Here is a 23,524-nt window from a genome sequence, read left to right on the forward strand (position 1 = left end):
AGAACTGCTAGATGTTGTGGTAAACAACATGTAATATTAAGGCGCAGAAACACAGGGTATCTACACTTCAGGATCTATTTGGTAAGTGGGAAAAAAGGCTGGGATGCAGAACCTATACTTTACCCACTTTGTGAGCATCACAGGAAGAGGAACAAAAGTTGTTGGCATTGTGGTTGTGTTTTAACCTTACAACTTGCTCCGGGCTTTAGCGATTTCCTGGTACATTAGACAGAAAATAATTTGCTTAAACTGTAGATTACGGAAAACCAAGCTTTATCCCCTATAAGAAAAAAAAAGTGGTTAGATTACTGTGTGTTAAGCCAACGTTAAATTGACATAGAGAAAGTCAAGTTTCGTGTGATCCTTTTGGGGCGAATAGATGGGAGCCGCCAGGAGGAGATTTTGGATTCTGAAGAGACAGTGAATTCCAGAAAGAGACCGGAATCCCACAAAGAGGGCAGCAAGGCATCTGAAGGATATGTTCAGAAAAATACAATTCTGCTTGGAAGTTCTTCTTTGGAACAGGTCAGCATTCAAATATACATCGATAAATGTTAAAATAATCGCTCTCCTTTTTTTAAAATATTTATTTATTTTGGGGAAAGCACAAGTGGGGGAGGGGCAGAGACAGGGGGACAGAGAATCTGAAGTGGGCTCCGTGCTGATAGGCTGACAGCAGAGAACCCCATGTGGGGCTCGAACTCACGAGCCCCGAGATCATGACCTGGACCAAAGTCCCACACTCAATTGACTAAGCCACCCGGGTGCCCAAAGATAATCTTTTTCTAAGGTAACAGTTGAAATGTCGGTCCTGCCCATTGTCTCTTGATTTTTCCAACCCATGCCTGTCTAGAACGCATGATTCATGACTCACCCAAATCTTTTCCCTCATTTTTCGTACACGTTGTATCACGCAGAACTCATGCTGTTTCTCAATATCAATCCCAGCCCTCACACAATTTAGTTTTACTTCATCCGGTTTTACTTCATGCTAAGCGTGCTAACAGGTAGCATATTATGAACGGTCTGTAATGAAATCTGAAAACAGCATCAACATAGTTGGATACAATTAAGAAAGTACTTGGATCTGTTTTGCATGACACGTGAATAATCCGGTATTTGTGAAGTCACCGTTTAAAAGGGAACTTGGACATTTTAACTGTTGTGACTCCTGCCCCACAAGGCCGTCTGTAGCCCAGGGATTGTGTTGACTTTGGAAACACTTTCCTGTTTTCTGTATGTGTTTCTGTTGATCCCTAATGTAACAATATGTGCTCAGATCCACCAGAGAGAGAAGCGTTACACATGGGTAGTTCCAGAGGGGTGTGTGTGTGTGTGTGTGTGTGTGTGTTGTTGTTGTTGTTTGTGAAAGGTAAGCGGATTCAGGCCAAAAAGGAAAAAAATATCACCAGAGACAAGTTATATCACCAGAAGGAGATGACTCATACATAAAATATCCAACACAAAGGAGGTACTCCTTAAATGGCAGGAAAGAAAGAATGGCGTTCTTCCCAGGGGAAAACCTAGTTATCTGCAACTGATTAAGAACAGGTACATCATATACAAGAAATGATAGGAAATGTCCAGGAAGAGAGTTTAAAAATAAAATTATTTTATTTTTCATTCAATACTTATTGGAAAAACAAGGTATTGTTGTGCCCCCGAATTTCTTCTGTGATCAAGTTTGTTAAAGCTATGCACCTAATTGATTGGTTTTGTTTCTGGCTGGGTAATTCTCAGACCTAAGTCATTTCATGCCTTTCCTACAAGCTTTCTAATGTCTAGGAGATAGAAAACGTCTTCATAAAAATTCGTAGGGTTAGTTTATTCAATTAAGTCACCAGGCTTTCGGGAGGTTTTAAGCCACGATTTATGTGTAATATGCCATAATAAGGAAAATTATTTTAAGTTTTTGGCTTGATTTTATAAATCAAATGTTGGATTTGGGGTAGTGGAGGAATAATATGCTAGTTTGAACCAAGCATCTTCCAGGGGCACATTCTAAAAAGCTTATCAGTGTGTAAGGTGCCTGGGTGGCTCAGTTGGTTAAGCATCTGACTTCTTGATTTCGGCTCAGGTCATGATCTCAGGTTCCTGGGATCAAGCCCTGTGTCAGACTCTCCAATGACAGTGTAGAGACTGCTTACGACTTTTCCTCCCTCTCTCTCTCTGTCCTTCCCCTACTAGGGTGCTCTCTTTTTCTCTCTCAAAATAAATAAACATTAAAAAAAGCTTATCAGGGTGTATTAGCTACCCTTACTTTTTTAAATCCTTTTTTTTTTTTTAAGTTTATTGACTTATTTTGAGAGAGGGGAGAGAGGCAGAGAGAGAGGGAGACTCTCAAGCAGCCTCTTCCCTCTCAGCACACAGCCTGACACGGGGCCGGAAATCACAAAAGTGTGAGATCAGGACCTGAGCTGAAATCAAGAGTGGGATGCTCAATCCACTGAGCCACCCCCTTTTCTAAATTCTTTACAACTGACTGGCATTTGGCAACGGGACTGAATCAAATCTAGTATTCTGCATGAGTGAAAGTCATGTCTGAACCCTCATTCCCCAAATACGAGCAAAAATGTAGAAGTGTAAAATCCATAATGAAATCTCCATAAATAAAAGACGGATTTCGTAAGGCACTTTAACAGATTAACCAGTATATTTTCTGTAGGCCGGACTGTATTTACCTCTGTAGTTAATATGGAAAAAGTTTTGGAGATGGAATGGATTTTTATTTTTATTTATTTAAAAAAATTTTTTTAGGTGTTTATTCATTTTTGAAAGACAGAAATAGAGCACAAGCAGGGGTGGGGCAGAGAGTGGGGGTGGGGGACACAGACTCTGAAGCAGGCTCCAGGCTCTGAGCTGTCAGCACAGAGCTCAATGTGGGGCTCGAACTCATGAACCATGAGATCATGACCTGAGCCAAAGTCGGCCTCTCAACCGACTGAGCCACCCAGGCGCCCCTAAAATGGATTTTTATAAATCTCTAAGGACATTTACATGAGCTCAACTTCTACATGATTACTTGAACCAATACAGTCGCTTATGTATCACTCCTTAAATATTATATTAAATATAAATTAAGATATCATGAATAAAATTATAAAGGTAAACAATACAAGAGCACAAACATCATATCATGGTGAGAAAAAAAAAAGCAGTGGTGACTTTCCACATGTTAATTCAAGGGATTGGTTAAATCTACATGAGAAAAATTTACTGTCCAATTTATGGCACTCGCATGTTTCCTTCTTTAGCCTCCATTGTACGTATTTCGTTTTTTTCCTCATTAGTTACCTGGCATACGTTTTTGAACATCCCAGGAAACAAAAGGTTTCAGATGGGGGCATTCTTGTCAAAGCTGACTAGCATTGAAGGAGAAACAGGTTACCATGTAGAATGAGTAAACACATTCCACTGATGTCATCTTTGCTCTGAAAAATCTTTATCTAATGCGGTCACAATCAATTGTTGATTTACTTACTGTCAGTTCACATTCCATCAGCACCTCCAAGTGAAAAGAGATTTGCAAAATGAAAACATGTTATTAGTTGTTACTTTTTTTTCATGGAGATTTATTTCATATATTACCCCCCCTTTTTTTTTTTTTTGCTGTGATTGATAGTATTTTAGTTTTAGTTCCCACTAAAAGATAAAATTGTTTCCATCTTTTCTTTCCTCCTTTCCAATAGTAGGATCTATTAGGCAAGTGGGGTCACTGGAGAAATTTATGTCATTAAAAAATGTGTGGACACGTAGCGGAACAGCCACCTGAGAGGGACAAAGACAACTAATTCTGCAATCAGGCAAAATTGGACGATCCGAACATCTATCTCAGGTGTTGGACATGGTCTAAGGATAGCGTTTTAGATATCTAGAGACTGAGTAGGCTGGTCATTCTTCAAAAAAAAATCCCCATGAACATAATTTCTTAGAAATGAAAATTTAGCATCTCTAAACTCCCAGAAAGTTTGAGGTTCTGTTATGGTATACAGATCTAAAGTGCAAAATTCTTGATTTCAGATGCGTTTCTTTTAGTATTCGAGTAAGTCATAGGGTATGGTTTCTGTGCCCCTATGAAAATCCAGGAGCCTACTAGGACATGCTCCAGAACAGGAAGCCACTCCACTTCTGTATGGAATTGAGTCAAGGAAGGAGAAAGTGCCATGATTTGGAGGACAGGTTCATATGTGCTGATACAACTATATGTACATAGGAAAAGACAAAGTAGGAGAGCTGAATAATCTTTGGTAGGTTGTCACGTTCTATGAATCTTCTAGATCCTTTTCTACATTCGAATAGTTAAAATTGTAGTAAAGTGGTTCCTGACATCTCTAGCCATTCATTCCCCTTTGTCTTTTATTAATATATAGTCCACCACCAATAACAATCAGGCTTCCTCAGAGTTCAAGGCAAGTTCCAAGTGGCTGTATTAGCATTTTGACCAGATATCCTTTTACCTGTAGTAAAACAGATCAACATTTCTGAAACAAAGTTATTGATGCAAATCAATCACAAAACATGATTTTTTTAATGTCTATTTTTAAAACAAAATAGGATCAGTTTGACACATTATTTAATAATTCTATTCTTTTCTTTGCCCAACTCTCCCCATTCTCATGTAAAGTTCCTTGTCTAACCAAATTTCCTTCAGAAACTCAGCCTTCAATTATATATCAGCAAATGAAAATTTGTGCTGAATGAGACAGAAATGAGAATAGTACATTATGTTCAAAGGAAAGGAACCCCATACATGATATTTAACACTCAAAATAGTACTTCAACAAATATGTCAAGATATGCTTTATTCCATGATCTCCTGTACAGAGAGGGTCATTTTTTTCTAATCTTCAAAACCAAGTACAGAGCCTGGCAGAAAACATAAAGTATACTCTTGTTAAATTTTTTTTAATGTTTTATTTATTTGTGTGTGTGTGTGTGTGAGAGAGAGAGAGAGAGAGAGCTGTCAGCACAGAGCCTGATGCAGGGCTCGAACTCACAAACCATGAGATCACGACCTGAGCCAAAGTCAGAAGTTAACCAAGTGAGCCACCCAGGGGCCCCAGTATACTCTTATTTTTAAATGAATGAATGAATAAATGAGTGAGTGCTGTCGATAACTAATAGGGCAAAATTATCATGGATATCATTAGCATAGAGATGTTCTCTGATATTAATTTTCTCTAATACAGTCTAATGTCATTATGTGGAGTGTTAGGATTCGGTTCTTTCATGCATATCATCTCAATTATATTGAAAAATATTTGTGTTGTAGGATAAAGAAAAATAGTTTTTATGTCTTATGGGCTTATTGAGGTATAATTGAAAAATGAAATTGTAGTATATTTAAAGTGTGTACTGTAATGATTTGGTATACTTTTTGTTTGTTTTCATGAGAGTGCTTAAGATCTACTGTCTTAGCAAACTTCAAATGTACAATATACTATTAATGATAGTCACGATGACGTACATTAGACCTTTAGAACTTACTCAACGTACAACTGGAAATTTGTGCCTTTGAGCAACATTTCCCCACTTCTCATATTCCCCACCCCTGGCAATTACCATTCTATTCTGTTTCTATGAATTTGACAATTTGTTTTTGTTTTTGTTTTTTTAGATTCCGCGTATAAGAGATACCATACACTATTTGTCCTTTTCTGTCTGGCATATTTCACTTATCATGAAAATCTGAACAAATTAGGTATAAAGAAATGTGTGTCAACATGATAAAAACCATCTGTGACAAGCCCACAGCTATCATCACACTCCATGGTGAAAAGCTGAAAGCTTATCCTGTAAGATTAGAAACAAGACACAAATGCCACTTCTATGCAACATAGTACTGGAAGTCCCAGCCAGAGCAATTAGATAAGAAAAAGAAATAAAAGGCATCCATATCAGAAAAAAAGTTCTTAAATAATACAATAGTGAACATTCATTGCATACCTACTGATTCTATTCTAAACACTGCATAATTTAACCTTGTAACTGCCTTAAGAACAAATTATCATTGTCATTTTGTAGAAGACCAACGTGAGGCACAGAGAGGCTAACACGTTTCTCAAGTTAAAGTTTTGCAGCCAAGTTGCTGAGTCAGGATTCAAACTTCAACAATTTTAACCATTACATTATGCTTTTAGTGGCAGTTCACAGTATTCAAAGAATATGGCTCTTTAACATAAAATGTTCTGTCATTTATCTGGTATTTTTGGAGGAAGGGACATTCTAGACCAATTAACTGCTTTTGGTATCCTTTATATTATTCTGTAGGGAATATACACCGATCTATTTTGTGAAGTGAGTGATAACACTTTCATCTTGTACTTGGTAAAACCAAGAAAAACAAAGTTGAGACGTGTTTAGAATAGCTTAAAGGCTCAGTGACATTCTTTGCGGTGAAACTGGTAAAATAATGCCCAATAAAGAATGAATTACAAAATAATCATTCCATTATTTTTGAAAATACAGAGCATTAAAAATGGCTCACATCTTTACCCTACCTACCATTGAATTCATACCTTATACACTTTCTTTCACCTTAAAAAAGGACTTTCATTCCCCAAATATATACTGCACTAAAAATAAAATTCTTCTCCACTGTGTAGCCAGTTACATTCTACTGCCATTATCTTTAGGGAACCCAGTCTCTCCCTTTCCTTTACATTTTACCTTGTATTCTCCAAGTGCCATATCTCTATCATGTTCTCCTCACCTTGAAGTTAGGAGCTTTATCCTTTCGTGTGTCTTTCTATCCAACACCCATCCTGGAGTTCAGTCTTTACTCATTAGATATTTGTTGAATGGGCATTTGATGCATAGCATATTGGATAAAGGAATTATTGCAGACACGTCTGAACCATTCACCTCCTAACTTATATCTTTATAAGGTCATGAATCCAATTAGAATTTTTATATGTTAAGACTAAACAAAGTCATTACAGCTTGTTGCCACTGTTCTTTGTATTCTTCGATTCTAGCTGCCATAACAAAATACCACAGACTGGGTGGCTTAAACAACAGGTGTTTTGTTTTCCCACTGTTCTGGAGGCTGCAAGTCTGAGATCAGGGTGCCAGAATGGTTGGTTTCTGGAGAGATTCCTCTCTCTTGATTGTAGGTGGCTGCCTTCCCCTGTATCCTCACATGGTGGGGAAAGAGTGAGAGAGAGGGCGAGAGAGCAAATCTTCGGCTCTCTTTATGAGGGCAGTTACCCCATCACGAAGGTTCTACCCTCACCACCTCATCTAAATCTAATTATCTCCCAAAGGCACCATCTCAACTAGAGTCACATTGGGATTAAGGTTTAAACAGATGGATTTTGCTGGAACACAATTCAGTCCATAGAACTCTTCCTTAAAAAATAGGAGATTTTCATGAAAACTTTTCTGCATAGATCTTAGCTCATGAAAAATTCATTTACCCTGAGTACTGAAGAATGGACCTGTTTCAGCTGAAGTGCTTCTAGTGGCTGAGTGCTTTGTTTATTTTAGAATAGAGCTATGCATGGGAGAGAGGCCTCAGGCTGAGAAAGAAGGCTGCTGGGAGACAGGTGGATTGCCCAGGCTCCAAGAAGTTGTACTCCTTCTTGCCCATCAGAGACCCAAAGTGCTTCTAAATATTCCTGGAAGAAGATTTTTGACACGCGCTTTTAGGAGGGACAAAGTAAAATAAAATTGCCTACCTTCTCACTAATATTTATAACTGTTTCTTCAATCTTTTGAAGTCTGATTTGTACCATAATGACTCTGTGCCATCTATCCATTTTGAAAGGGTGAAATCTTTTCAAACAGGTGCTGAATATGTACCTTTTTTTTTTGCTATTCCAATTGCTCACTTTGAGTGTTTAATGGGTTAGAATATAGACAGTGAAACATGGTTTGAGAAGAAGCAGAAAACACATTTATATTCCTGTGATTGAAAATTTCCAGCAAAACCAACGATTTGACTCTTAGGTTCTTTTTCTTTTTAATTTTATTTGTTTAATTTACATCCAAATTAGCATCTAGTGCAACAATGATTTCAGGAGTAGATTCCTTAATGCCCCTTACCCATTTAGCCCATATCCCCTCCCACAACCCCTCCAGTAGCCCTCAGTTTGTTCTCCATATTTCAGAGTCTCTAATATTTTGTCCCCCCTCCCTGTTTTTATATTATTTTTGCTTCTCTTCCCTCATGTGCATCCATTCTGTGTCTTAAAGTCCTCATATAAGTGAAGTCATATGATATTTGTCTTTCTCTGACTGGACCACGTTCTTACACCATACACAAAAATAAACCCAAAATGGCTGAAACACCTAAATGTAAGACAGGAAGCCATCAAAATCCTCGAGGAGAAAGCAAGCAAAGACTCTTAGTTTCTTTAAATGAAAAATTGGATTACCTAATTTCCAAAGAAAACTGAAGTGAGTGTGTGTGTGCATGCGTGTGTGAGTGTGCATGTGCGTGTGTGTGTGTGTGCGTGAGAGAGAGAGAGAGAGAGAGAGAGAGAGAAGAATTGATTAAGGATCATTAAAATGAAAAAAAGGGGGTATAGAAGAAAATAACCTTAAATTTTTTTAATCTAAATTCAGATTAGTTAATATACAGTGTAGTCTTGGCTTCAGGAGTAGAACCCAGTGATTCATCTCTTACATATGACACCCAGTGCTCATCCCAACAAGTGCCCTCCTTAATGCCCATCACCCATTTAACCCATCCCCCCACTTACCTTCCCCCACCCCCCAGCAACCTCCAGTTTGTTCTCTGTACTTAAGAGTCTCTTATGGTTTGCCTCCCTCTCTGTTTTTAATCTTAATGAGAACTTTTGATGCTGAGCCTTTTGTACCAAATCGGTTGAAATGTGAGTTCTCTGTAGAATTTGCACACATCCAAGAAAAACTCCCAATATGTGAAACCCTCTAAACCCAGGGTAGGTATATTTGCAAAGACTTCCCAACCGGAACTGTGAGACTACAGGAAGCCCATTTCCAATATGTCTGCGTAACAGCAATTAATATTAACAAGAATTATATCTGAATATGGAGAGAAACAGCCTTCTTAACTTTTACCTCCTTTTTTCCCCCTAATAAGTTATTGCTGACCACAATGCTCATTAGTGGCACAATAAAAAGGACCTAGTGGTAAATAATAACAATTCTTTGTAGTTATACAGTGCCTTTGATCAGAACAGCTCAAAGCCTTCGTGACTCATTAATTTTTGAAATACCTCCGTGAAGTATGAGGGTGTCAAGGATTACTACCTTCGTTTCATAAACAGAGAAAACCGACTTTTGCTAGAAACTGTCCCAAGGTCATTCAATGATTTGGTGACAGTAGCAGGGATATAATCTATAAGCCAGAGATAATTAGAGCAAAGACCAACAGTGCTCAACAGAAACCAGCAGCTTCTGAGAGATTGCAGAGAAACTTTATGTAACGCTTGGAAATAATACTGCTTTTAGAAACATATTTTTTTATTTAGCTTTTATTTGAATCACGTCTTCTGTTAATAATGGAGAGCTCTCCACAGTTTCACATTTAGATCAGTTAGTTTGGGGATATTTCCTTGGGGCTTTTCTGTATTTTATTTCTTCTATTTGAAGAAAGAGTGTACATTTTCTTCAAAACCATTCAAATTAATTACTAGTAGAAAAAAAGAAGAAAATAACTATATATATACACACACCTACATATGCTTATTCAAATGTTAATCTATTTAATCCATTGATTTTGAAAAACATTAAAAAATACATTGCGCTCTGCTTCATTGTAATTCTCATCTGGGTGGAGTTTAAGATGCATTATTATCATTATTATTTTTCAAAGACTCACTTCTCAGTTTCAATTGGAAATGACACTCAAAGGATGGCAGATCATATTTTCTTTAAAACTTGTCTCAAAACCCCCTCCTTGTGTGGTTTATTGGAAGAATAAAAATTTATCTTTTACATGATTGTTTTTTCATTGCTCCTTTGCTCTGCTATGGTAATTTAAGCTTTCAAAGACTTGTGCCTAAGGATGCTTGTGGAGTGGCAGAGTCTATAAGAACAGGTATTATCTTGTTTGTACACACACACACACACACACACGGGATTTTGTATTTTATGTTTTTGTCCCCACTCCCAGATTCCTAAGTATATCACAGTTTTATACATAGTAGACCTTCAAGATTGTCCATTGATTTCCTTGTCATTTGGCTGAGGGTTTACTTTTTTCATATTATCCATTTCGTTTTTATGACACACCAAGTCTCTCTTATTACTATCTCTTCTGGTCTTCAGAGAAAACTCAGTATTACTGTTTGTTTAAATGTGGTCTACCGACCTCTCTCAGGATACCTGAGGTGCTAACTAGAATGCATATTCTTGAGAACCAATACAGACTTACTGTCTCAAAATCTCTGTGACAGGACCCTTAGATTGTCTAGTTTAATGCAGACCTTCTAGAAGATTCTATACACATTAAATGAAAGATCTTGTCCTATCTTATAATCATAGATAATTCTTCCATAGCACTCACTCTGTATCAAGCATTTTGCGGTGTTATGATTTAAAAAAAAGGCATCTTGCTAAGAACATAAATTCCTACTCTCCATATAAATTTGTAATGTACCGATCACATGTGAGATGACAAGACTTTTAAGATACGAGGTAGAATTTCAGATTTAATTGGCAATAAGTCATAAAATTAGTATAGAAAAGTCTTGACTGCCCTTCATTCAAATTGAGTTGCTTTTTAAAAAATTATCTTTGTTTTTTTTTTTCCTTCCCCTCCCCCTTGGAAAGGAGGTTAGAGTGGGAGAGAGCCAAAGCCTAAGAGACTCTTAAAAACTGAGAACAAACTGACGGTTGATGGGGGGTGGGAGGGAGGGGAGGGTGGGTGATGGGTATTGAGGAGGGCACCTGTTGGGAGGAGCACTGGGCGTTGTATGGAAACCAATTTGACAATAAACTTCATATATTGAAAAAAATTATCTTTGGAGTGGCAATTTGATTTCATCAAGATCTTCTTTTTCTATGGTAGAGTGGTTTTATTCTATCTTTAGGTCTCAGTCATAGATAATGAGACATTTTCAGGAAAGTTTTGGACTTTATTATCATCCTTCCATTGTCAGTTTTTGTTCTTAGGTTCTTAAGTTTTTCTCACAAATAAACTATCTCCAAGAAACCATTTTTTTTTCAGGAATATTTTTGGGGCAACTGAGGAAGTTTGGCTATAGAAAGGATATTAGAAGATATGAAAAAAATTAGCTGCCACAGTACTCATGACAGTGTGGAATTGGTGAGAGAATGGACAAATGGATCAATGTAAATAAAAAGAAGCCCAGAAATAGGCTCACACAAATATAGTCAACTGAGTTTTGATAGAAGAGCAAAAAATTTGATGGAGAAAGAAAGTCTTTTCTATGAACAGTGCTGGAACATGTGGACATCCACATGCCAAAAAATAAAAATAATAAAAATAAAAATAAGAACAGAACCTAGACACAAACCTTATACCCTTTGCAAAAGGTAACCCGAAATTGATCATAGACTTAAATGTAAAATATGAAATTATAAAATTTGTAGAAGACAGCATAAGAGACATTTTAGATGACTTCAGGAACGTTGATGACTTTTTAGATACAACACCAAAGGCATGATCCAGGCAAGAAATAATTTAAGAGCTGAACTTGATTAAAGACTTCTGGTCTGTGAAAGACAGTATTAAGAGAATAAAGAGACAAGCCAGAGACTGGGAGAAAATATTTTCAGACACATCTGAAAAAGGACTGCTATTCATACAAAGAACTCTTAAAACTCAACAAGAAGAAAATGAACGACATGTTGGGCCTGTTAAGAGATGCTGAATGTCCTATGTCACTAGGGACATGCAAATTAAAACAACAGTGAGGTACGACTACAAGCCTATTAGAATGGCCGAAACTCAAAACAGTGACAACATCAAATGCTGGTGAGGAATTGGAACAATAAGAACTCTCATTCATTGCTGGCTGGAATGCAAAATGGCACAGCCACTTTGCAAGAGAGTTTAACAATTTCTTACTAAACTAAACACACTCTTACTGCACGATCCAGCAATCACTCTCCTCGATATTAACCCAGATGAGTTGGAAACTTACGTTTTCACGGAAATTTGCATATGGATGTTTATAGCAGTTTTATTCATAATTGCCAAAACTTGGAAACAACCAAGATGTCCTTCAATAGGTAAATGGATAAGTAAACTGTGGAACATTCTGACAACAGAATATCATTTAGTACTAGAAAGAAATGAGCTATCAAGCCTTTTCGTGAAAAGATATGGAGAAACCTTACGTGAATATTACTAAGTTAAAGAAGCCAATCTGAAGAGGTTACATAATGATTCTCACTACATGATATTCTGGAAAAGGTAAGATAGGGAGGCAATAAAAACATCAGGGATTAGGTGGGAGGGAAGGATGATTAGGCAGAGGAGAGAGAATTTTTTGGGCAATGAAACTATTTGGTATGATACTGTAATGGTAGATACATGTGACTATACATTTGTCAAAATCCATAGAATGTACAACACCAAGAGTGAACCACAATGTAGACTATGGACTTTGGGTGATAAAGATACGGCATGTGGATTCGTTGGTTTTAACAAATATACCACTCAGGTGTGAGATGTTGACCATGTGTGTGGGGGGTGTGAATCTGTCAGGGCAAGGGGAGTTTGGGAAAGCTCTGTATTTTCTGCTCATTTTTACTGCAAACCTAAAACTACTCTAAAAATAGTCTATTTAAAAAATAGTGTTAATTTCGTATGGTGTCATAATGATATGGTTATGAAGAAAATGCACCCTTTCAGATGGATACTAAAATATTTAATGGCGAAATGTCAAAATGTTTTTGATTTACTTTAAAAGTTTTCAATTTGTGTGTGCGTGTGTAAAGGAAATATTGCAAGAATTAATCATTAGTAAATCTAGATAATGGGGATATGTTAAATTCATTATGTAATTATTTCTACCACTTTTATATATATTCAACATTCATAATTAAAAGTAAAAATAAACACTTTATCCAATTAACATATGTTAATTTTTAAAAATGTTAGATTGGTTCATGTTGATTTGTTTGACTAATGTGCCATCCATTGGGGCAGGAATTTTTGTTACCTCATTAGTTTTTCTGCACACAACCACAGAGAGATGTGTGATGATCGCCATGTTTCAGGTGCATAAATTGCAGCCGAGATCTTATCCTCTCCCGATTTTTCATCTGGAATTCCCAGATGACCCTTTGCTCTTGACGTCTCAGAGTTTGTTCCATTCCGTTCTGTGAAGTGGATACTGTAGCCTTTTGTTGTAGGAGGTCATGTAAATATTCTTTCCCATCTTTGTATCTGTGGATTCTTACATTCCTCATGCCTTTCCCTTAGGGTCATTAAAACTCAAGCCTCACGATTGGTGGAATTGACTAAAGTATATTTAAGCAGCATGTCATTCAAATTATTTTTCTTAAAAAAGCAATTTTCTACTGTTGATTTAGAGACCAAGAGATCTTCTTTAGCCAGCATAATTTCTGATTAACTAATTTCATCTGTACAAAATTACATAAGCAAACCTGAAACAAGCCTCCATCATTTTTTTTTTTTTTTTTTGCCTTTGGATTTAACAGTATTTTCAAAAGTGAACCAAAGAGAGCAAATAACCCCCAGGCAGAGCAAATGACTCTAATGGCGATCTCCTACACATTGTTTTGGTGGAAAGACTGAAAATGAAGATAAAAATGTGACAGCCCAAAGGGTGAAGAACCTCCATGTGTTCTATTAAATAACAGTTTTGAATGTGAATATGTAGGATTATCTTTTCAGGAGTTCAGAAAGGAAAGGGAAGAGAATTGAGAAGTCTTTTCTTTGGGCTGTCAAAACCTCTCTTCTGACAGATTTCCAGCAGTGCTTGGTGGTCTAAAATTGCATGGAGAGACTTTTGTTTTTCAGTTTCTTTAATTAATTAAGTTTTTATTTGGTTTCAATTCCATTATTTGTGGTAGCATAAGATCACAAATAAAACATTATAATTGTAGTTGATGGGAATTAATCTTTTATGTGTCGGAGGTGTGAGTTCTGGGTCCCAAAGCTCGGACTAGCTCTGCATTACTTGGGTGAAACAGTCAAAAAATCTGGATCTTGGTTTTCATATTTGCACAATTCAACGGCATTTGATCACTTGTAAGTTTCTTTTTCAGTTCTAAAATATTAATGGTGCTACCTTACGTTTAAGTACAATAGTCATTAAAAAGATAGCACGTAATCCCAAATTCATGAAATGTTGAGTATTTTCTTCTTTCTGGGTCGATTAAACTTCACGTTAATAGTTCTAAAATTTTTGTGAGCATTAAGGCCACCTGAGGTGCATGCTGAGGTGTGGGTTCTTTGCTGGTTTTGGAGTACGACCAGGAAAGGACATTTTCAATAATTCCTCGAAATGATTCTGCTGCACATTGTGCTCGGGTGGTATTTGGGTAACTGTGCACTATAAGTCGTGCTTGGGGACGGTGCTCAAACTTTTCTGTCTAACGATCGTATGGAGACTGATTTCCTGACTGTTAATAGAAGCTCCCTTCTGAACTGATTCTTACCCAGGGAGAGGGCTTTGCCGGTGAGGATGTGGCAGAGTGATAAATATAAAAGCAGGGAAGCATGGTTTGAATAGCCTTCTGGGTGATTCGCAAATATTGCTTTGACAGGGCTGGCATGGCCGCCATGGTGGCAGAAAACTTGACTCTGTCCACAATCTTGGCAGTTAAGAACACTGATTGAAATAACATGAGTACATATATGAAGCACTGTATAACTTGCTTAAAAATATTTTGACTTGGGGCCCCTGGATGGCTCAGTCGGTTAAACATCGGACTCTTGATCTCAGGTCAGGTGTTGATCTCAGGGTCATGAGTTCAAGCCCCGTGTTGGGCTCCATGCTGGGTGTGAAGCCTACTTAAAAAATTTATATATTTGACTGAATGTGTATATTATACTGTAAAGCATTCACAGAGAAAAAGGCAAATCAAAGAAGTTTTTTCAATGGAAGAAGAATCCCTGATCCTAATTCATTTTTCTTTACTGTGGGCCATAGCTCTCCAAATCCCCAGCTCTGAAGATCCCCAACTTCCCCCATATTCCATTCTAAACCAGTGGTTATTCCCTTTTCCTCATCTTCATGATCTCAAAAACCAATTTTTTACCTTTTGGGTTTTGTCTGTTATTTGTTCATTTTCTATGTAATTGATTTCTTCCCTTATCTTCATTATTCCTTATTGTATTACCCACAGATGTGCAATGGGCCCCCACCCCCAAATCTGTCAGATACTGAGATTGATGGTTTCACATACACACAACCAAGAGGGCATGAAAAGATTTATTACTCGTCTTTTTTAAAATGTTTATTTATTTTTGAGAGAGAGACTGAATACGAGCAGGGGAGGGGCGGAGGGAGAGGGAGACACAGAATCCATGAAGCAGGCCCCAGGCACAGAGCCTGACGCGGGGCTTGAACCCGTGAACCACGAGATCATGACTTGAGCCAAAGTTGGATGGTTAACTGACTGAGCCACCCAGGCGCCCTGGTCTAATACTCATCTAATGAGGCTTTCAGGGAGAACAGGACAGGTTTGCAAGTGGACCTAAGAATGGCTTGAGAGAGCGGAGAGAGGAGGTGCCTTGTCCTTTATCCCTGTTAGGTGGTGGGGCTGGGGTGAAGATGCTCTATGTAGCATGTGCTAGCCTGGTTTGAACTCCCCACGGACGCCAAAGTAGAGAGTACCTAAGCTTTCTTAATAGCTTGCCCACAGACGGAGGAGAGTGGGAGGAGAGAGGCTGAAAACTATCAACAATCAAACATCAAAAAAAAAAAAAAAAAAAAGAGTGATATTTTTTATCATACCTCCATCTGCTTACTTCGGAGATAATTTGCTTTTTAAACTTTTTTTTCAAGGTTTAAGGTTAAAACATACATCGTTGATTTTATACTTCATACCTCTCTCTTACAATGTAGAATTTAAAAGCTATAGATTTTCTTCTATGACCTTCTTCGTTTCATTCCACTGATTTGACATGTTATACTTTAGCTGCCTAATTCATCATATTTTATTTTATTTATTTATTTTTTTATTTTTTTAACGTTTATTTATTTTTGAGACAGAGAGAGAGAGCATGAACAGGGCAGGGTCAGAGAAAGAGGGAGACACAGAATCTGAAACAGGCTCCAGGCTCTGAGCTGTCAGCACAGAGCTGACACGGGGCTCGAACCCACAGACCGCGAGATCATGACCTGAGCCTAAGTCAGACGCTTAACCGACTGAGCCACCCAGGAGCCCCTAGTTCATCATATTTTAAAATTTCTCTTTTGTCTTCTGGGTTCTTTTAGAAGCATCCTGTTTAATTTCCAAATATTTGGGAAAATTTTCTGGACATCTTGGTATTGATTGCTAATTTAACACAGTGTGATTAGAGAAACTGTATTACATTAATCTTTTGAAATTTATTGGAACTTATTTTAAGACCCAGCGTATGGCTTATCTTATTAAATGTTCCACCTGCACTTGGGAAGAGTGTATATTATGCTGTTCTGTGTAGTGTTCTATAAATGTCAAATAGGTCAAATTGTTTGATGGTGTTGTTAAATTTTCTACATTTTTATTGATTTTTTTGTGTGTGTATGTCTTTTTCCATGAGTTATTGAAAGGTATTACATTCTCCAAGTATGATTATGGATTGGTCGATCTCTCCCTTTAGTCCTGTCAAGTGCTGTTTCATATGTTTGGAAGCTTTATTATTACATGTCTGTACCTTTAAGTTTATTATTTTTCCTTTTATCATTATGAAATACCCCTCTTTACTTCTGGTCATACTCTTCATCTGGAGGTCTGCTTTGTCTGATGTTAATATAGCCACATCTGGTTCCTCGTGCATAGTATTTGCATGGTTTACATTTTTTTGTTCCTTTACTTTCTAAATTTTTTTAACGTTTTATTTATTTTTGAGACAGAGAGAGACAGAGCATGAACGGGGGAGGGGCAGAGAGAGAGGGAGACACAGAATCGGAAGCAGGCTCCAGGCTCTAAGCCATCAGCCCAGAGCCCAACGGGGGGTTCGAACTCACGGACCGCGAGATCGTGACCTGAGCTGAAGTCGGCTGCTTAACTGACTGAGCCACCCAGGCTCCCCTGTTCCTTTACTTTCAAAATTTTGTGTTAAATATATGTATCATGTTAACAGCATATACTCTGGTTTTGGAGTTCTATTTAGTACAACAATCTCTGCCTTTGTATAAAGCATATTTAGACTATTCACAGTTAATGCAATCACTAATATGTACGAGTTTAAATACATCGTCTTGTTATTTGATATCTATTTATCTTGTCTGATCTTTGTTCCTCTGTTTCTTTTTTCTTGCCTTTTTGGAGGGTGTGTGCGTGTGTGTGTGTGTGTGTGTGTATGTGTGTGTGTGTGTGATGGATCCATTTGATCTATTCTATTGATGTTTTATCATGCCTCCTTAAGGTATTTTTTTCTTTAATGGTGTTTTCGAGGTTACTAAATGCATCTTTAACTTATCACAGTCTGCCTTCAAAACATATTTTACTGCAGAGGCACCTGGTTGACTCAGTCGGTTAAATAAATGTCAGACTCTTGATCTCAGCTCAGGTCTTGACCTCAGGGTCATGAGTTCAAGCTCCGTGTTGGGCTCCACGCTAGGCATGGAGCCTACTTAAAAAAATATTTGACTGTTTCACAAAACATTTAGGAACTTTCCAATAGCCTATTTCCAATTGTGAACCTCCCATGCTTTGTGCTCTTGGTCATACATATTCTATTTCTATAAATAAATGCTATAACCTCCAAAGTATTCTTATTATAATTTTGCCTCAGAAAGTTAATAGACTCTTCAATGGATATTTAAAAATATAAATGGTAATATATTGTAAAGGCCTTTTTTAAATTTACTATCATTTTATTTCTGGTGTTTTTTATTCTTTCCTGCAAAACTGGATTTTCTTCTGAGATTTCTAGTCAGACTAAGGAACCTCAGTTAGTAACTCGTTTAGTGCTGTAAGTGAATTCTTTCTGTTTTCATCTGGTTGCAAATATCTCTATTTTGCCTTTACTTTGAAGGATATTTTTGTTGAATACAGACTTCTCGATTGACGGTTTTTTCTTGAAGCGCTAACATATGCTATTCCATAGTCTTCTGGCCTCTGTTGTCTCATTTGTGACATTGGCTTTCATTCTTACTGTTCTTTCCTTACATGAGATCCAGTTGATTGTCATTATTCATAGATTCCTGATTTGCAAATTCACTTGCTTGCTAAAATTTGTTGGTGACTTCCAAATCAATCATTGTGGCACTTTTGCTGCGATTCATGAACACGTGCAGCGTGGTAAAAATGTTTGAGCTGTCTAATGTGCAAGTTGCTAGGTGCGATTGAATGAGGCAACATGCTACTTCCTTCTTTAGCTCTCATATTTAAACAATGGGTTCTTTTTGGGGTCTATTTAATGCCTCATTTTTTTTGTATTTCTTTCCCTTACTTTTTGGTGATTTCACTGTTTCAAGTGGTCCCCACATGTAGTTAAGTCTGTCCAGTGTTCCTAAGCACAAGGATGTGCCTTATGGAAAAAATACATATATTAGATAAGCTTCATTCAGGTGTGAGTTGTGTGCCATTGGCTGTGAGTTGAATATTAATGAATCAGAAATACAGTACATCCAGAAAAAGGAAGAGGAAATTCACCTACGCTGCATGAGTCTGCTCCAGAGAGTGCTAAAGTGACTCATCTATTATGTAGTGAAGCTATGGAAAAGATGGAAAAGTGACTAAATTTGTGGATTCGTGGGACGACCACTAATTTAAAAAGCATAATGGGCAGTATTTTTCTGCGACTGAAAGCCAGATGCATTTGTGGTCATGTTTCCGAGGTTCAAGAAAATGTTAAACCTATCTCAGGAAGTGCTCCCCTACTCTCGCGTTTCAAAAGGTGATACACTATGAAAAATGTTTAACTAGCAGACAAGTCAGGCTCTATAGATCAGGAGGCTGTGGAAGAATTTTAGAAATACCAGCGACATTTTACATGAGGAAAGGTTATGTGGTGAAGGAGGGTTGCATAATGAGACAGGCTCGTTTTATATGGATGTTGGCAATGAATATATGAAACAGGTTGTGCCTCTATTGATGAAATGTGGCCAGAGGTTCATAGGCACCCAACCCTGCATGTCCCCTAGGAACAATAGTTCAGTATTTACTAATTCAGTGTTTGCAGTGGCTTTCTTGAACATAATGACCCTACGTATCAAGAATTAACTATATGTCTTTTCACCTGGTATGTTCAAAATTTTTCTCTTTATTTGATTTCCATTGTTTTGATTCTGATGGTTTTTAGATTTTTTTTTTTTTTTTTTGTATATTTACTGAATGAAATTTGCTGAATTTCTTGGCTCTGTGGTTTTGGTCTTTTATTAATTACGTAAAAGTCTCAGCCATTACCTCTTCAAATATTTCTTCTGCTCCATTCTTTCTCTCTTGTTTTTCTGGGACTCTTTGTGTGTTAGGCCATAAGATAACTATTTCATAGATCTTGGAGTTGACTTACTTTATTTTAACTTTTTTTCCTCCTTGCATTTATATTAACTGTCTTTAGTTTTACTGATTTTCCCCCTCAGCCCCATTCAGACTGCTGAGTCCACTGAAAGAGTTTTTGATCATTGCTATCTTATTTATTTTTTTAAGTGTCCACTTGACATTTAAATTCTTTGTAGTTTTCATCATCTACTCATGAACGCTGTTCATCTTTTTTTTAACAGGACCCGTTAACTTATTTCTTTTATCCTTATTATATAGGTCCCCATCTGATAATTTCAACATTTGGTAGATTTAGCTCACCACAGTGCTCAAATTATCTGATAATAAAATCAAAGCCTTCAAGTGGGGCTTCGGATCTGAATGCTGGAGTTTTTGTCTCGGTTTTCCTGCCCTCATCTGTCTGTCAAGAGCCTCTGTACTTGCAACGTGGGGGAGGTGGTCTCTCTAAGCATGTCCGTCCCTTCTCGGACCACTCAATGAAGGTCCTCGAATAGTTGTTGACTCCTCTCATTCTGGGTATTCGGTAGCTTTTGTGTCTTATGTTTGGGGCATAGGGTGTCTCAGCTTTCCTGTCCTGCTGCTTATCTCTCTCGTGACTACTCAGTGGGGACTCATGGAAAAGAGTTGGGGAGTGGATGTAGGTTTTGTTTGTTTGTTTGAAGCTCCAAGGTCTACTAAATCTTCATGCCAGCTCACTCCTGGCTTTGTAAAATTAGGGAAATAGTTGTTTTCCTTCCCATGTCGATGGTAGCTTCCTCCTCCTATCCCTGCTCTGTGAGGATAAAAGCAGATATGGGACTCTTTTCTTCCAGGAGAGAATCATAATTTTTCTGGATTTCACTGGATTATGTTTCTTTGTGACTTCAGCTCTCAAATAGGCTCAGAAAAAAAAAAAAAACCTATTGATTTGTAGATTGTGCTGCTTTTTTTTTATTTTTTATTTTTTAGGAAGGGAGAGACATTCTCCTGAGACTTTTTATGTCTCAAATGGAAGCAAAGTCTCTCTTGTATCTTTCAACTCTTCTTCTCCTTTGATTTTTCTCTTTATCATACTATTACTTCAAATCCTCCTCGGTTTAAAAACAAACAGGAAAGTCCCATTAAGCTAATGGATAAGGCACTGGCCTCCACGACTCTTCCTTGACCATTCCTCCTTTTTCCCCCCTAGGGCCATCAATATTTATTCTCTTCTCCCCCAACCTAGAAATAACTTCCCCTTGCTTTTCTCAACTTACTGATATTTAATTTCCGATGACTGTTTCTGTGACTTCCAATTACCAAGGCAACCACTTTTCAATTTGTATTTTATTTTGACCTATCCACACTCAAAACATTTGAACTGGTTTTTTTTTTTTTTGAAACTGCATTATTGCCTGGTTTTACACCTCGGAAAAGTCCTCCTTGTCAGTGTATCTTCAGCATGCTGTTTTTCTAGAGTTCTTCCAACGAGTTCTTTTCACGCACTACACGTTTCCTGTGGGTCATCTCATCTGTGTCCATCAGCTCCAGCTTTTCAGTGAAGACTCAACTTGTATCTCCAACTCAGATCTCCATCCCGCCCTCCAGTGTTGTGTATTAAACTGCTTTCAATCATCAGATGCTCCTGCTATCGTATGGAAAACCACACTGTCCTCTATGTAGTTTTCCCAACTAGGAAACTGGAAATCATCCTCAGTTCTTACCTTTTCGTTAATCAGATCAGCCACCTGGTCCTGTTCGTTCACCGCCCAAGCGTTTCTCTAACCTCGCTCCTCTTCTCTGGCCCCATTGCCACATCCCTAAAGCTACGGCACCTGACCCCTCTCTGTGGCTATACCTTCTTTACTGGTCTCCCTGTGTTGTGATCAGCCCTCCACTCTGCTGCCAGAGATGCTTTCTAAAATGACAATCTGATTAGATTTCCCCTCTTTGAAACCTGTGATTGTTTCCTGTTCATCTATAATGCTTAGCGCATAAGAGACCTTCAATGGTTTTGAAAGAATGAAAGGTAAAACTCAAAAATTATACTGAAGCGTATTCAATGTCTTGCTCTCTGATTCTTGTCCATTTTTCCAACTTGCCCTTCTATTTTTCTGCCCTTAGCCCTCCGTACTCTGGCAATGATCAAATCTTTTATAGTTTCAGGATTAAGCTTCTTTGCCATTGACATGCTGTTCTTTTTTTTCCTGATACTTGCCTTGTTGACTGTCCCCAGGAAAACCAGGTGGTGTTTTCCTTCCGTTCTAATGAGCTTTGGTGAAATCTCCACCCTAGCAATTCCTTATTGGTTTGCTTATAGATTAGATTCCCATAAATGATACGCTCCTAAAAGGGGAACTTTGCCTTTCCTATTTAGTATCTCAGCATCTAGTAAATTGTCTGGCACATGATCAAAGCTCAAAAAAGTAGCAAGATAGGGTGTCAGTTCAACTGAGGTTATGACATACTAAACCAGGAACAGGCTGTGACATGCCAGAGCCTGCCGTTGGCTTATTTATTATTTATTAAGGATACTTTTCTTTGATCGGAAGGAAATCACTTAAGACTGGAAAAATATTTAGGAAAGCAGTGATGAGGGGCGAAGGTGATAGGGACATAATAATTGTTTTCTATTTTTATTTTGTGTTTCCTTTGCAGAAGAGGTAATGAATAAAGAAAGCATTGGAGAAAAATAGTTTTGAGACTTTTTTTTTTTCCAGAATAGTTATATGGTGAGGGTTGAGCAGACAGGAGAAAATCTCACAGGTCCATCATTAATGTAGTTTAGGCAGCAGGAGGAAGTTTTGCTGATTTTAGAGTTTGCCAGAGGGTTTGGACGGTCTAGGTCAGATCAACAGCTGGGGGCAACGTAGGTAAAGAAAGTGCAGGGAATTGTCAGAGTAGAGAGAAAAGTCAAGGATATGTCAGCAATAACACAGTCGCAGCTGACTTGATGAGATACGGTACTTTTCATGGCTCTTTGAATTTTGCTTCGTTTTATAACTTGATGCGTTTGTGAAACAGAGTAATCAGAACACCTTAATGATTGACTTTGTGGTTTTAATGAGGAGTTAAGTTTTTTTTCATGAAACACGTTTACAGATGCATTGTGGACCTCAGTTCTTGTGTGGTCTGTTTTCTCGGATGATATTGTTGTTCTGTTTTTATCCATCTGCCGTGTCATACCTGAGGCAATGATGGGAGGTATCCCAGGCTTGGCTCCTGGAAGGGAATGGCATGTCTTTGGGAGGCTGCCCTTGTATTTCTGGATTAAAGAAAGATGTGGATTAACCAGAAAAATAAGAAAGCATGTGGGAATCAGTCATAATATCTTTAGGTAAAACAACTGAAGACATTTTGCCTGTTGTTTTCAAAACGAGAAACCAGCCCCAACGGGCTCTCCACCATGTGATAAAAACAAGAGAAAAAAATTTTTTATCAAGTTACAAGATGTAACAACAATGCAGCAGGGATTCCATTGTGCTCCACTATGTGAGTCTTCAGTGAGTCTTAAGCACATAAGACTTAAGCACATGAGCACTCACTATGTGCGTCTTAAGGTCTTGCTTGACCTCTCCGGAGCCCAGTGTTCTTGTCTATAAAACAATAGGAATGACACTTGCCCTTCTTACTTCATAATGTTGTGAAAGGTAAATTTGATACAGTATCTGGAAGTATTTTTGAATAATTTAAAGTGTTACATGAAAGTAAGTTATTATGCCTGTGTCATTATATTATATTATATTATATCATATTATATTTTACTTTATTTATGGTCTAGATTCTGGTCTCACCCAACTTTCTTAGGTGGAGTTCTCTAGTTGCAAGACGTGGAATACGAAATTGGAGGCATGCCATGTAGATGAGATCACAAGCTTGAGGTCGGAGTCGGGGACAGGCGAGTTTGAATTCCAAGTATACGGTTTCATGTTGGGTGACATTGGGCAATTGGCTTCTCTATGCCTCAGTTTTTTTGTTT

At 37.7% G+C, this 23,524-nt stretch overlaps 1 protein-coding gene across 1 annotated transcript in view; it reads left to right on the forward strand.

Moving 5' to 3' along the window:
- LOC123609868 overlaps positions 1-23,524 on the forward strand; it is a 225,929-nt gene that overhangs the window by 37,610 nt on the left and 164,795 nt on the right. Inside the window, exon 6 of the mRNA XM_045500895.1 lies at positions 380-525. Coding sequence (XP_045356851.1) covers positions 380-525 — 146 coding nt within the window. The remainder of the gene's footprint in view (positions 1-379; positions 526-23,524) is intronic.

This window comes from Leopardus geoffroyi, chromosome B2 (genome assembly GCF_018350155.1).
Source record: "Leopardus geoffroyi isolate Oge1 chromosome B2, O.geoffroyi_Oge1_pat1.0, whole genome shotgun sequence".
Classification (NCBI taxonomy): domain Eukaryota; kingdom Metazoa; phylum Chordata; class Mammalia; order Carnivora; family Felidae; genus Leopardus; species Leopardus geoffroyi.